The 16,764-nt window shown below is 39.8% G+C and overlaps 1 protein-coding gene across 1 annotated transcript in view; it reads right to left on the reverse strand.

Moving 5' to 3' along the window:
• Positions 1–1,773: 1,773 nt before the first annotated feature.
• The window catches only part of LOC126425200 (REST corepressor 3), a 65,793-nt gene continuing 50,802 nt past the window's right edge, over positions 1,774–16,764 (reverse strand). Inside the window, exons 11-12 of the mRNA XM_050088156.1 lie at positions 6,138–6,382; positions 1,774–3,680 (exon numbers count right to left, since the gene is read on the reverse strand). Of these exons, the coding sequence (XP_049944113.1) occupies positions 6,161–6,382 (222 nt within the window). The 3' untranslated portion in view covers positions 1,774–3,680; positions 6,138–6,160. The remainder of the gene's footprint in view (positions 3,681–6,137; positions 6,383–16,764) is intronic.

The raw sequence follows: 16,764 nt of genomic DNA on the forward strand, positions 1-16,764 counted from the left end.
CTGAAATAAACTTGTACACACAGCAACAGTGTCATGACAAAGAAATTAGGATATTATTGCTTTGACTCTCTTCTTCTTTACTTTCAGGCTACAGTTAAATGCCTCAGAAATCAAACATTTGAGATATTTGTGATGATAGTATTCCTTTTCCTCCTTCAAAAAATAACAAGCCTTAAAGAAGCAATTTCAGCCTTCAGCTTATCTACTGATACAAAGAGGCGTGCCTGCGCACCACATTCAAATCCACACCAGCCACCACCACATCCACTGCGCTCTTGCCCTGCACTCACTCATGGTGACTTGTTTTATAATACTTAACAGTTCCAAAATATGGAAATATTGGGTTCATCATAACAAGGAATGTCTATTAAATACCAAACATGAAGACCAGGAGTAATTTCTGCTCTCTCAGGTCTAGTGCAACAGTTCTGTTAATGTGTGTGTGCACATACAGAATAATTCATGATGCACCAGCACTAATTTACACCACAGTTCACATACGAGAACACACTTAACTCCAACTTGTTGCTTTAATGCACTCGCTCTCCGAAGATTGGGACGAAAACAGCAACACACTGTGCTGAGATATGCAGTTCATCTTCAGACAACGATGTATTTAAGTACTCACACCAAATGTCGTTGTGCAACGCCACACTCCAGTTAATATTGAGACAACATATTGGCTATTATAGATAATTATCTAGAAATACCTAACACTACAGACAGTCGACAAACTCACTGTTTTTAAGTGTTTCATTTGTCTGCAGTGAGTTAAATTTGCAAAAACACCCAGAATTTCAGGAACATCAGCAACTCCACTATGGGATAATCATTTTTCTTTTGCTTTCAATGATTTTAGTAAACATTTAGAAAATAGATCTTTCACAAAGCTACCAAAACAGGCAATGCAGATAACTGTACGAGAATGCACGGCTACAACATACAAGTTTGAATGAACTGGAAAAATACGTGCTCTCATATGACCTAACTGCCTGGCGGCTTACAACTGCACACAACTGATAAATGTATCTATTTTTAACAAATATATTAAACAAATACAAAACAGCAATGGGCTTGTTTATCACGACACCAGACAATCAATGGGAGTGATTTTACTGTTGAGAACAGTGCAAACACTAGCATACTTATTACATAATTGTTAAATGCACATTTCGATGTTCCCCCATCACGTTAAAAAACCACTTCAGTTGTGATGTACAAATCTTGACTTTACAAATAAAAGAGAAACCTGAAGAACACTTTTATTACAGTTTGGAGAAACTTATCTTCCCTTACTGTACCTACTCACTGGCATTTGTAATGCATACCAGTTTTACAAAGGAGAAAGATAATACTTATAAACTGCATACATATCAATCATCAAAATGTCTTAATAAGTACAGCCTGATGCGATACACTTTCAAGTTAACCATCACCAGAACTGGGCTTAGTATCCCCTTGGGACAGAATCTCAGCCTTCATGAAGTACCTTAAAAAAAGCTGACATACAGTTTATTGGGTGCAACTTAGAGCACTTTCATAATTAAAAAAAATAAGAATTTCAACACAGAAATCAAAATAAATCTGACATCATTACTAGAAATGCCCTTAAGAACACTGCCTTGTTTGAGGACAAGTATTACAATGCGTACTCTGACAGAACACGTAAGGTCAAACAGCCCTTTTTTTACACGTAAGGTCAAACAGCCCTTTTTTTATATAAAAAAAAAAAAAAAAAAAAAAAAAAAATTATATATATATTATAATGCGAACAGTAAGGTTGTCTTACGCTGACAAGCTTTTGGCTAAAACTTTATTACAAGCAACATCCTAGAAGGGGCAAAACAGAGGCACGAAAACATGAATAAGGAATGACAAATTTGAAAGAGGTAGATTACTCATTTGCATGATAAATGGAATGAAAAACAAGATTCACTACAGAATATATATTTGGATTTCTGTATACCAGCTGCAAGTATTTATTATAACAGCTGTAACAATGGAAGATACATGCACACAACACATAAATGTAAGGCGATTTTAATATTGTGTTGCAAATATATCATGGAATCGGTCATGATGATTATTTGTTCCACTCCTATTCTTACACCAGCACAAGAACCCCATACAAATAATAAAAGTCCATATGTAAAACTGAACCAGGGACAGACAGGAAATCTATGCATTTAAGTAAACACAGCATGAAGAAAGCTAGGATTCAGATGTTCCCAAATGATTTTGCAGAACAGACAAAAAACACACGGCATGAACTGGGAAACTTAAAAATCGGCAATGTGCCAACAACTAAATGAAATGCTAACGAAGACAAAGAAAATGCTGAGTAGACACAAGGGGAACTGCAATGAAAAGCAAACACATACTATCACAAAACAGTCAACATAGCAAAAATGAGGACGACAATTATGAAGGAATTATGATATTTACATATTTTCAAACTATGAACTAGACAATACATTAATTAACTACAGAGCAACACAGAGTGACAGGGCAATTAATCCTCGTTCCTGTGCAAAACCTCAATGAAGCCCTAAACAAATAAATATTTAATAGAATTATAATAAATATATATGTATAATATGCCTATTACACTGTCCCTGCATTGTGCCCAAGCACTCACATATAAAATTTTCTTAAGTGTTAATCAAGTTCAAACCCTGCTCTCCACGCAGAGAATGTTTTACATAAAAGATCTCAAACTTTTGAATTGTAACTGATGATTAATTACGGAGTTTGGTAAAAATGTATAAATCTCCTCCTCCCTTTCAAAAAAATTCAGCATACATTTTTCCTTCATTTTCTACTGACAAACAGAAATATACCAGTACTTAAATACATAAACAATTGAGAGCATCCATACAGTTGTACACTGTGATTTTTGGAAAATGTTAAGACCAGCCTGGTGACAGCCAAATACACTATCAATGTTCACTCATTGCAGAACGATTTCGTGCACTCTCACTGAAGGCATTGGTGGTTAACTTAAACTCTTAGAGAGCAATGAAGGCCACAGGATTACAAATGCTGTGAATGGTCTTTAAATGTAGTTACAGTTCATTCACAGTTGACTCTGTCAGTCATAGTGTGCACTATTCAGTCCATTTAAAATCGTAGTGTTCACTACTTAGTCGGTTCATAATCTGTTTTTCAAACATTGAAGTTCTCTAAGAGGAATATGTCTTTACGAACACACAGATTACTTGGCATTTCCATTGACTAGTTTGATTGTGGTTCTACGGCATTTGTGGAAGTCCGTCATGATTTACAATTGCCCAATCTACATACATAACATCAGAAACTCAATTTACAGCAATTCTAAAATGAATCCAGAGACACTCAATATTTCGTAAACAGTAGCTCCATAAATCAAACAATATTTCACATATGACATAGACAACACAAAATGTATTATCTAAAAAAGAAAAAAACAGCAGAATATACAAACTACACAATAGTTCTCATGAAGCACACATTGTTTCCCAAGCACAGCAGAATTCCAATGACTGGATAAGTGATATGACTTCAGCAAAGAAAAATGTACACTGCATTAAGAGTGTGTGTGTGTGTGTGTGTGTGTGTGTGTGTCTTTCTCAACAACAAACAGCCATCACAATACCACTGGCTCTGCTCCACTGCTATGGTTCTCTGAAAATAAAAATTACCTGAAACAAACAAGAATGGCGTTAATTGGAAGTATAGCGTGCAATAAATTTTCAAGTTCAAAATTATGCACAAAACTGAAGATTGACAATAGGACAGGGTATACACTTTTTCAAGAGATGAAAAATGACACGGAAGCTACAAAATTTCAATAAACATAAGAATACGCAAAACCACAACAGAATCTACTTCAGATTCACAGTTTGGATGTCAAAAGTGGATCAAAACAGTCAAGTGTCTTGGAACAGGATGTATATTCCACTAGCAAAATTAAGAAAAGAATGTTTTAAGTGCATGATAAGCAACACATTTCTGAGAAAGACTCATGCATTTGGCCTAAACATAATACAAGAATGTACATGTCATCAAATTCTGAAAGAAACTGAATTTCAATTTAAGCACAAATCTGAATAAAATTCTGTATATAAAAAAAGAGACTCGCCAAGGAAGTCTTTTTGTTCACGCACACGCACACGCACACGCACACACACACACACACACACACACACAAAATGTAATGTCATGTCTGCACCCTAAGAACAAGTTTCAGTCTGAATACAAGGGTAACCCAAAAATTGAGTGCCTGCTGCGCAGATTGATATCAGCTTCGTATCTGAGGTCAAACTGTTTCCTCTACATCATCTCTGTAATACTCACCTTGCAACTGAAAGGACTCTATTCATGTGTGTTGCTTCAACTCCTCGAAGCATAGAGTGTATATTTTCTAGACTTCTTCATTAGAGGAGGATAATTTACAGCAGCAGAAAGGTAAAAGGTGACAGAAATTTCTTATACAAAACACACACACACACACACACACACACACACACACACACCTGTATCTTGACGTACATAAGGTTTGTACCTCCATACATCCCCTGTTTTTCTGGATGATTTTCTAAGTTTTACTGAAGGTTGACACTGACAGGGCTTGGCTGTACGCTTATTCTGGCAGTCTTTACGTCTAATTTCTCAATGATCCAAGTTCATTCCATATTGTGTACCTACTCACATGCTATAATAAGGGAGATGACAAAAATACTCTGAGCAACCAGTTTCTACTTCTTTGAGCTCTCTCTCAGAGTACATCTACATCTACATTTATACTCCGCAAGCCACCCAACGGTGTGTGGCGGAGGGCACTTTACGTGCCACTGTCATTACCTCCCTTTCCTGTTCCAGTCGCGTATGGTTCGCGGGAAGAACGACTGTCTGAAAGCCTCCGTGCGCGCTCTAATCTCTCTAATTTTACATTCGTGATCTCCTCGGAAGGTATAAGTAGGGGGAAGCAATATATTCGATACCTCATCCAGAAACGCACTCTCTCGAAACCTGGCGAGCAAGCTACACCGCGATGCAGAGCGCCTCTCTGGCAGAGTCTGCCACTTGAGTTTATTAAACATCTCCGTAACGCTATCACGGTTACCAAATAACCCTGTGACGAAACGCGCCGCTCTTCTTTGGATCTTCTCTATCTCCTCTGTCAAACCGATCTGGTACGGATCCCACACTGATGAGCAATACTCAAGCATAGGTCGAACGAGTGTTTTGTAAGCCACCTCCTTTGTTGATGGACTACATTTTCTAAGCACTCTCCCAATGAATCTCAACCTGGTACCCGCCTTACCAACAATTAATTTTATATGATCATTCCACTTCAAATCGTTCCGCACGCATACTCCCAGATATTTTACAGAAGTAACTGCTACCAGTGTTTGTTCCGCTATCATATAATCATACAATAAAGGATCCTTCTTTCTATGTATTCGCAATACATTACATTTGTCTATGTTAAGGGACAGTTGCCACTCCCTGCACCAAGTGCCTATCCGCTGCAGATCTTCCTGCATTTCGCTACAATTTTCTAATGCTGCAACTTCTCTGTATACTACAGCATCATCCGCGAAAAGCCGCATGGAACTTCCGACACTATCTACTAGGTCATTTATATATATTGTGAAAAGTAATGGTCCCATAACACTCCCCCGTGGCACGCCAGAGGTTACTTTAACGTCTGTAGACGTCTCTCCATTGATAACAACATGCTGTGTTCTGTTTGCTAAAAACTCTTCAATCCAGCCACACAGCTGGTCTCATATCCCGTAGGCTCTTACTTTGTTTATCAGGCGACAGTGCGGAACTGTATCGAACGCCTTTCGGAAGTCAAGGAAAATGGCATCTACCTGGGAGCCTATATCTAATATTTTCTGGGTCTCATGAACAAATAAAGCGAGTTGGGTCTCACATGATCGCTGTTTCCGGAATCCATGTTGATTCCTACATAGTAGATTCTGGGTTTCCAAAAACAACATGATACTCGAGCAAGTAGCGAGTAGCTTACGAACAATAAAAACAGAGTTGCCAAAGCCAACCTTGCCGATTGGACCAGTTCCAGTGCCAATATCATAAAATGCTGAATCAAAGAGTGGATACCACTACTGACACTGTGAGCCCCTCACCTAAAATTATGCTAGAGCCAATATCATTTGGCAGCTTGTCCCGGGCCTACAGGTGGTGTTTTGGGAAAACCAGAAGAGTTCTTCCCGGGAGAAGCGACGGGACCAGAACCGGCACCAGTGCTGCCGACCACTGCCGCTGTGCCCGCCGACCCGCCAGCTGCCGAGGACGTGACTGTGACCGGCGAACTGCCGCCAGGTGTCGGAGTGCTGGCCTCACTCCCAGAAGACACTCCATCGGTCTCCATCTAGTGAACAACAACAAATACCATAAACCCTAACTGAAGTACCAACAGCAAAAGTCAAGCTTCTGTACACATAAAATGCATCAACAGCACTGTCTCTCTTCTGGTTACAGATCCTTTTTAAGATAACACATTTTTTTCTCAATAACGCTGCTGTTCACATTATTATGGAACTATTTGTCAAGAATAATTTTCAATTTGTTCGATCAACTCAGAGCAGAAGGACGAGATGTTTACCTTCAGAGTAGTTTTGCACTCTGCCAGAGTAAGTTTTTAACGGTAAATATCATCAAATACAAAGCAACAATAGTGATGCAAATTTTAAACTTCAAAATAAAATCCACTCAAGAACACGCTCTGTAACATACAATTTCTGGACAGTGCCTGTCACTTGCTACTATGGCTACTGTGTATGGCTTGTACGTAGTGGGAGAGTCTCTTTGTAATCCAACTAAATGGGTGCTTGTCTAGGCATAAGAAAGCAGTTCAATGTGGCATGATTTCCCCACAATAGCCATTGCCAAGAAACTTCTAAGAGTTGCAGCAGGAAGCAGCGCCATACAGAACAGCTACAAGTAAGGAAATGGCCAACTGAAGTAGCTACATTCTCCTCTGGTGGCTGAAAAGCAGTAGGCTTGAAGGAGCAGTTTTGAAGCTCGTGAAATTGGGAATCGGCCAGCTGCTGTCGTGTTGTGCAATGAAATAGTGATGGGTTCAAGCTGTTCTCCTATCTGCACATATTATATCATCTCCCACAGTGTAATGTCCTGTTACATCTAAATGTTACAAACATCTTTTGCTGTCACAGAAGCTTGGAAGTGGGACACACTATCCTTAATATGTCTTATCCCGCTTCAGGACGAGGCCAGTTTTGTAACATCTGCAGTGGAGGTTGTGTTGTGGAGTGTATGTTGGAAATTGGAAAACTGTGATCAGAGAGCATTCCCGTGCACAGATGTAGGTACTGGTTTGGTCATTTGCCTGTTTTCAAGGCAAGTGTTACTGTTTGGTGGGCATACACCTGCTGTATTAAGAAGCTGCATTACAGAGTAAGAATATCACCTAGTTGGGGGTGTCATTTAATGAAAGAAGCAGATTTGGCCTGATCTTGCAGAAGACAAGAAAATCTTGAACTCCATTTGTTCCAGCGGTTACCTGTGGCGTTTGTGTGTGCATCCTTCTCCTTTTTAACTTCATGATTATTATCCTATTTTGTTTACAGACCAGTGAAGCTACCGTTTACAGCTCTCGTTTTCCAATTTTGTGGTCGGAACTGGGAATTTTTCTGAAAGTGGTAGGATTTCTACATAGCTTTTCGTTTTTGACTTTGGAACAGTGAGAAGTTTAATCCTACCTCACAGGTCAAAGTGAGGCTGACAGCCCTTATTTAGCATTATAGTATACATGTAGCAGTGCATAGAAATAATTTAGGCCTGTCAAGAAACGTTTCTGAGGATGTCTACAGAGCAACAAATCACAGTTTGATTAACACAGAACTTTGGGAAGGTTCCTGGTGTAATATGGAATGGAATATTTTAACCTATCTGCATTCACATGTCCCACTACTGAGAACATTTCTGCACGTTGTCTTGTGTAAGACTCAGCCAAAGCGTAAGGACATGATGTACAACTGCTGTCCGTCCTTCAGCTAATATTCGACAACAAAAACTTCCTTCCTCATCTGAGCGGTCTTGTTCCTTTCTGGCAATCACACATTAATTTAAAGAAGGGAGGAAGTGGAGGTGGAGGATAGGAAGGGTAAGGATGGGGGAGGGAGGGGGTAGGGGGGAGAGAGGGGGGAGAAGGGGGAGGGAGAGAGGGGGGAGGGGGGGAGGAGGTAGAGAGGGGGGTTGTGGCACTAAGACATTAAAAATCCAAAACAAAAACAATGTTGCAAAGAATAACTGTCAATGTTATGCAGTATTGAACTATATGACACATGCAACTAAAATACACAAACACATGTATATTTCATTTGAGTAGTTTATCTCTCAAATTCTATATTGCCTATTAGTCTTATATTGGTACTTTCCAATTTTACTTACGTCTCTGTAATTTTTCTTTTATTTATACTCAATGAATGTAGTAGTTAACTAAGTCAATCAATAATGATAATACATTAAACATTGTATTGTTAACATCACAAAATTATTGTAATTTTCATAAAGAAACAAAACTTCTGAAAAAGCTATTTTGATACAGTTAGCAAGGAGGGACTGTATGTTTTACCAGTGAAAATTGGGTGTCCTCCAAAACTCTCGAAGATAACCAGTACTTTTCATGATGACATAGAGGGTGCTGTGATATTTGGAGGAAGCACATAATATCCTTTCCTCGAGTGAAGATCTGAGTGATATCACAAGGACTTATTTGTAAACAACCTTTTATTTGCTGACAATGCAGCATTCACAGCTCATACTCAAGTTGACCTTCAAAGGCTCATGGACAAATTTGTTGTTCTCCATGTCTGTGAATGTACAGAATATCATGATTATTGCGCAAAGATACAGAGATATCCTGCCATAAGAGTAGATGGCTTCTAGTTGAATGTAGTCATCACAACGATGACCTAAATACAAGACTAGGTAAAGCGGCAAACAATTTCATGAAGCTCTGCACACGAGTACAGAATAACAAACACCTTACTGCAGGCTGTTCTAACGGAGCCCCAGGGAGGAGGAGCATTCCGGAGTACTCAGTGCAGTGCAGTGCTCGGAGCCTGTTTGGTGGGGGAATGCAAAGTCAGAGCGCCCTGGCCCCGTTACGCCGCAGCTGAAGCAATAATCCATGTTCAGTGACAGTTACGGCCAGTTGCAGAAGTCCTGTGCCTCAACAGGAGTATCCATTTCTATTTATTGAGAGGGATGGGAGAAAGAAAACTGGTGTTCTACGGATCGGAGCGTGGAATGTCAGATCCCTTAATCGGGCAGGTAGGTTAGAAAATTTAAAAAGGGAAATGGATAGGTTGAAGTTAGATATAGTGGGAATTAGTGAAGTTCGGTGGCAGGAGGAACAAGACTTCTGGTCAGGTGACTACAGGGTTATAAACACAAAATCAAATAGGGGTAATGCAGGAGTAGGTTTAATAATGAATAGGAAAATAGGAATGCGGGTAAGCTACTACAAACAGCATAGTGAACGCATTATTGTGGCCAAGATAGATACGAAGCCCACACCTACTACAGTAGTACAAGTTTATATGCCAACTAGCTCTGCAGATGACGAAGAAATTGAAGAAATGTATGATAAAATAAAAGAAATTATTCAGATTGTGAAGGGAGACGAAAATTTAATAGTCATGGGTGACTGGAATTCGAGTGTAGGAAAAGGGAGAGAAGGAAACATAGTAGGTGAATATGGATTGGGGGACAGAAATGAAAGAGGAAGCCGCCTGGTAGAATTTTGCACAGAGCACAACATAATCATAACTAACACTTGGTTTAAGAATCATGAAAGAAGGTTGTATACATGGAAGAACCCTGGAGATATTAGAAGGTATCAGATAGATTATATAATGGTAAGACAGAGATTTAGGAACCAGGTTTTAAATTGTAAGACATTTCCAGGGGCAGATGTGGACTCTGACCACAATCTATTGGTTATGACCTGTAGATTAAAACTGAAGAAACTGCAAAAAGGTGGGAATTTAAGGAGATGGGACCTGGATAAACTAAAAGAACCAGAGGTTGTACAGAGATTCAGGGAGAGCATAAGGGAGCAATTGACAGGAATGGGGGAAATAAATACAGAAGAAGAAGAATGGGTAGCTTTGAGGGATGAAGTAGTGAAGGCAGCAGAGGATCAAGTAGGTAAAAAGACGAGGGCTAGTAGAAATCCTTGGGTAACAGAAGAAATATTGAATTTAATTGATGAAAGGAGAAAATATAAAAATGCAGTAAGTGAAACAGGCAAAAAGGAATACAAACGTCTCAAAAATGAGATCGACAGGAAGTGCAAAATGGCTAAGCAGGGATGGCTAGAGGACAAATGTAATGATGTAGAGGCTTGTCTCACTAGGGGTAAGATAGATACTGCCTACAGGAAAATTAAAGAGACCTTTGGAGATAAGAGAACGACTTGTATGAATATCAATAGCTCAGATGGAAACCCAGTTCTAAGCAAAGAAGGGAAAGCAGAAAGGTGGAAGGAGTATATAGAGGGTCTATACAAGGGCGATGTACTTGAGGACAATATTATGGAAATGGAAGAGGATGTAGATGAAGATGAAATGGGAGATACGATACTGCGTGAAGAATTTGACAGAGCACTGAAAGACCTGAGTCGAAACAAGGCCCCCGGAGTAGACAATATTCCATTGGAACTACTGACGGCCGTGGGAGAGCCAGTCCTGACAAAACTCTACCATCTGGTGAGCAAGATGTATGAAACAGGCGAAATACCCTCAGACTTCAAGAAGAATATAATAATTCCAATCCCAAAGAAAGCAGGTGTTGACAGATGTGAAAATTACCGAACTATCAGCTTAATAAGTCACAGCTGCAAAATACTAACACGAATTCTTTACAGACGAATGGAAAAACTAGTAGAAGCCAACCTCGGGGAAGATCAGTTTGGATTCCGTAGAAACACTGGAACACGTGAGGCAATACTGACCTTACGACTTATCTTAGAAGAAAGATTAAGGAAAGGCAAACCTACGTTTCTAGCATTTGTAGACTTAGAGAAAGCTTTTGACAATGTTGACTGGAATACTCTATTTCAAATTCTAAAGGTGGCAGGGGTAAAATACAGGGAGCGAAAGGCTATTTACAATTTGTACAGAAACCAGATGGCAGTTATAAGAGTCGAGGGACATGAAAGGGAAGCAGTGGTTGGGAAGGGAGTAAGACAGGGTTGTAGCCTCTCCCCGATGTTGTTCAATCTGTATATTGAGCAAGCAGTAAAGGAAACAAAAGAAAAATTCGGAGTAGGTATTAAAATTCATGGAGAAGAAATAAAAACTTTGAGGTTCGCCGATGACATTGTAATTCTGTCAGAGACAGCAAAGGACTTGGAAGAGCAGTTGAATGGAATGGACAGTGTCTTGAAAGGAGGATATAAGATGAACATCAACAAAAGCAAAACAAGGATAATGGAGTGTAGTCTAATTAAGTCGGGTGATGCTGACGGAATTAGATTAGGAAATGAGGCACTTAAAGTAGTAAAGGAGTTTTGCTATTTGGGGAGCAAAATAACTGATGATGGTCGAAGTAGAGAGGATATAAAATGTAGGCTGGCAATGGCGAGGAAAGCGTTTCTGAAGAAGAGAAATTTGTTAACATCCAGTATTGATTTAAGTGTCAGGAAGTCATTTCTGAAAGTATTCTTATGAAGTGTGGCCATGTATGGAAGTGAAACATGGACGATAAATAGTTTGGACAAGAAGAGAATAGAAGCTTTCGAAATGTGGTGCTACAGAAGAATGCTGAAGATTAGATGGGTAGATCACATAACTAATGAGGAAGTATTGAATAGGATTGGGGAGAAGAGAAGTTTGTGGCACAACTTGACCAGAAGAAGGGATCGGTTGGTAGGACATGTTCTGAGGCATCAAGGGATCACCAATTTAGTATTGGAGGGCAGCGTGGAGGGTAAAAATCGTAGGGGGAGACCAAGAGATGAATACACTAAGCAGATTCAGAAGGATGTAGGTTGCAGTAGGTACTGGGAGATGAAAAAGCTTGCACAGGATAGAGTAGCATGGAGAGCTGCATCAAACCAGTCTCAGGACTGAAGACCACAACAACAACAACGAGAGGGATGGAAATCCCTAGTGCCTTGTCTGTCACAAACTATTTAATTCTACTAAGAAGTGCAACATACAGCGTCACTATACACGTCTTCACGCACCGCATTAGGAGCACACAGCGAGCTAGGGCTAGCATCCAGGATGAGGAATGATGTACCAGGAGACATAAATTTCAAAAAGAATTCTAAGTACAGAAGTAATGGAAATAATTCATGTACTGTGTTGCGTTTATACTTTTCACGGGAATGACAGTGAAGAAAACAGAACTGAAGAAGCAGTCTGATAAAACCAAAAAGTCACTCACATTATAGCTATGAGTGGCAAGCCATTTTCTGAGACGCTTCTCGTAAAATCATGCGTGGTAGCAGTTGCAGAATGTTTGTTTCCAGTGGAGCTGCAGGCAATTGAAGGCATCTGCCTTTTTAACAAACAGAGCCTCATCGAAGCCTGGGCATTGTAGCAAGCATAGGGAGACAACTACGGAAACAAGCCAAGAGCTTTATTGCATTTTCGTCAGCACGTGACAAAAGCACAGACATTTGTGACTGTGCTCAACTTATAATATCTGTACTTGGTCTCCACACGGTACTGCAAGTAACTGAGGAACCCTTAGATGTGGTACTGATTATACCTCAACAGGACTACAGATTTTTGAAGCTGTTTGGGAATCAGTGTACAATATGAATTTCCCTTGGGATAAGGTCCATTCTGTAGCCACAGACTGTTTGCCACAGTTGATATGGTGTCATCAAGGTTAGAGTTCTCATTTAAAAATAAACTCAAGGACGACTTTGGGAAAGACATTTTGACTGTTCGTTGTTCCATACACAAACAGACGCTGTATGCTGAAACTGTGGAACTAGATGATGTAACGAAAGTTATGTTCAAGTGTGATAATTATGCGTGGCGTCGTAGTGGAAATGACTGCCAACTCGTGATGGCTTTTGAAACAAGATTCTGAGAGCTCGTCATTTTTTAAAATGAAAATTAAATTTTTCAGCACTCGTTTCTCAGATTTACCCGATGGTTTCTCATTGTTATTCCAGCTGGAAATTACCGACTTCCAAAATTCATACTACAATATGCCGAGTTTGTCACGGTGGTGTTGTTCATCATAGAAAAAAAAAAAACATTTCCCGAGATCCACAAAAATGCTGCAAAGATCACATGCACGTTGGGATCTACCTATTCTTGTGAGTAGCTTTTCTCAACAATGAAAAGAATAAAAAACCAAGGAACGATCTTTTTTTCAGGACGCGACAATGAAGGCGAGCCATCCTCTGCATTAATGCTGCGAACACTTCGACACACAACATTATCGCTTGTTATGAAAAAAAAGTCTAACTCGGTATACAATTGCCCCACCTGGGGGTGCCAAGTGGGCTCTTGAATTGGACTCCTGAGTCACCGATGAGCATGCGTGATTGTACTTTAATCTTCTGTTACGAAGTACATTGATAATATTTACTGTAGGAATCATCATACTAATTAACAGTGTAGTTCTTGTGGGAAAATGTTAAGACCCTTAATAAGTAAGAAAAATGTAAAATTGAAATGTTGATAAAAAGTCGACTTTGTAATTGTGTTTATGTAAATGCCAAGTAAATTTTATATGTAATCTTGTAGCGGGATTATGTGGATTATGAAATTTTAATTCAATCTTAAATTTAAAAAAAGAAGTAAACATAATTTTTTTTGTCAAAATGTTATGGAGGTTGTTGTGGCTTTGACTTCATGACTTAGTTATACCTCGCTTCAGTTCAGATTTTGTAGATAATTATTGTATTTTGTACTGGTTATCATTTTTTACAATCAAGAAATGGGGTCCAACATTGCTCAAGTCCGCAGGTCTAACCATAAAGTACCCTACCTGTGACCCCTGGGTGGTACTAAGGGAACAACAACGAATTGGCATGGGTGGTGCAAAGGGAACAACAACGAATAGGCAATCAGACGTAAAGTCTTTTTTTACCTCCTGATCAAGATACAACACAGAATTATGACAATTATGAACAATTTCTCAAAGGGACCTTCTCAGGACCAAAATACCACTAGGATCCTGGGATCTGTCCTACGTGTGTGTCAACTAAACATTGAAGGTATTAGTTGTGCTAAAAGTGAAGCCTTGTCTAATCTGCTACTCTCTCATGAAGTTGATCTGGTAGTCATAGAAGAAACAAACACCAGTGAGGAAAAGCAGCTGCGATCCAGAGGAAAAATACCAGGATACGATCTTCTAGGAGCAACGCATTATCGTGCCTATGGTAATGCTACATATGAGCGAAGTACTATAGATAATGCCTTTGTTCTGTCTACTAGGACGACATCCAATCCGTTGTCACAAGAGTAGGTGACACTGAGGTTTCAAACATCTACAAACATCCGAATTCAAAGTGGCCCAATCATGTTGTAGACATCCGATCACACCCAGCAGTCTACATTTCAACAGTCACCACCAGAATTGGAAATACAAAACTAATTATGAAAATTGTGAAGCAGTAGCAAAATGGATGGACAGAAACAACCTCTTCCACAGCTTTTATGCCAGAGACTGAAGCACGTTCAACTCAGCAGCCTGGAAAAGAGGGTGCTGTCCTGACCTGTGCTTAATGTCCAGAGATGAAGGAAAAAACCTTTACTAACTACTCAAAAGGTGCTTAATGACTTCCCTCATAGTCAGTACAGACCTGCGATATATGAAATCGGCATCCAAATCCCCTTGATCACATCCAACCCTCGACCACACTGGAATTCCAGTAAGGCCTGTTGGCCTGGCTTCACTGAAGAACTTGATAACTGTATACGTCGAATACCACCTACATATGAAGCTTACGAATGATTTATAGGAGCTATGATATATGCAGCACAGAAACATATCCCTACAGGGTATCGCAAAGAATATATTCCTGGATGGAGTCAAGAAAGCAAAAACCTTTACCAACAATTTACTCAGAGCAATGACCATGAAATTGCAATCAGCTTTTACACAGCCTAGATGCAGCCATGAGGAAAAAATGGAAAGATAAAGTTAGTTCATTTGACTACAAAAAATCAAGCCAAGAAGCTTGGTCTCTTCTAAGGATCTTGGAGATGGAAAAACAACTGCATAGACAATGTCAGAAACCAACCCAAACAAGACTGCCTCGCATATAGTCATGATTTCCAAAAGCACAAGGAGCAAAAATCTTACTAAGCATATAAAGAAAGAAATGAAACTCCTTAAACACAGCTCCCCGATGACACAACCCAAACCATTCAACGTGGAAGAAATAAACACTGCCATCAGTGACACTAAATTAGGTAACCCCCCTGGTGAGGACGGCCTACACCCAGAGTTCTTTGCTCACTGTGGGAAACAGGCTCGTGCCTGGCTAGCCAAATTCTACACTGATATTCTTGAAAGAGGCCAGATACCAAAGCTCTTCAAACAAAGATTATTGCTACACTGAAGAAAAATAAACCAAGTGAAAAGCCAGAAAGCTACCGCCCTATTGCCTTGCTCAGCATTGCATATAAACTCCTGGAAAGACTTTTACTGAACAGAATTGGTCCTGATATACTCAAGGTAATTCCAGTGGAACAGGTGGGTTTTAGACCACCCAAGAATACAACAGATCAACTTATGTCTCTTACAACAAACATAGAAGCAGGCTATCAATGAAAACTTAATACTTCAGCAGCAGTCATAGATTTAACAGCGGCCTATGATACAGTATGGAAAGACAGAGTACTCTACAAGCTCCTTTAAGTTATTCCATGTAGAAGAACTGTACGGCTTTTGAACACCAAGCTGAGCCAAACACAACTCTGTGTTTATAAGGGGAAAGATGTAAGCAATAAAAGATAGTTGAACAACGGGCTACTTCAAGGGCCGGTTCTTGCTCCCTTACTGTTTAGTATGTACATTTCAGACATGCCAGAGACGCTTTCAAAGAAATTCGGATATGCACATGACTGGGCAATTGCTATTAGAAAACAAACCATTGAACAAATGGACGAGATCCTGACAGAAGACCTCAAGAAGCCGACTCAGTACTTCATAAAAGGGCACTCAAACTAAACACCAATAAAACTGAAGTTTGTTGCTTTCATCTAAGCAACAAAATGGCTAATAGGGAGTTAAAGGTGTGCATGGACAACCAGCAATCGAGACACAACAGGTACCCTAAATACCTAGGGGTCATATTGGATAAAACTCTGTCTTTCAAACATCATCTCCAAAATGTTGCTACAAACATAAGAACTCGCAGCAACATAATTCATAAACTATGTGGAACAACTTGGGGATCTACAGCCTCAACTCTGCGATGTTCAGATCTAGGATCAGTGTACTCGACTACAGAATACTGCGCTGCTGTCTGGCTCAATAGCACCCACACTAATATCATAGATACCCAACTAAATACCACAATGTGTCTTATCACTGACATGATCAAATCTACTCCCATACACTGGCTACCAGTGCCAAGTCATATCCCCCCCCCCCCCCCCCCCCCCCCAAACCAGATCTCAGATATGAAGACGTTCTCTAAGAGAATTCAACAAAATAATGGACAATCCAAAACTACCAATACGTTCTGACACCAGCAACGCAAATGCTAATCGCCTGCATTCGAGAAAACCACCGACAAGAGAT

The sequence above is a fragment of the Schistocerca serialis genome, chromosome 10 (assembly GCF_023864345.2).
Source record: "Schistocerca serialis cubense isolate TAMUIC-IGC-003099 chromosome 10, iqSchSeri2.2, whole genome shotgun sequence".
Taxonomy (NCBI): Eukaryota; Metazoa; Arthropoda; class Insecta; order Orthoptera; family Acrididae; genus Schistocerca; species Schistocerca serialis.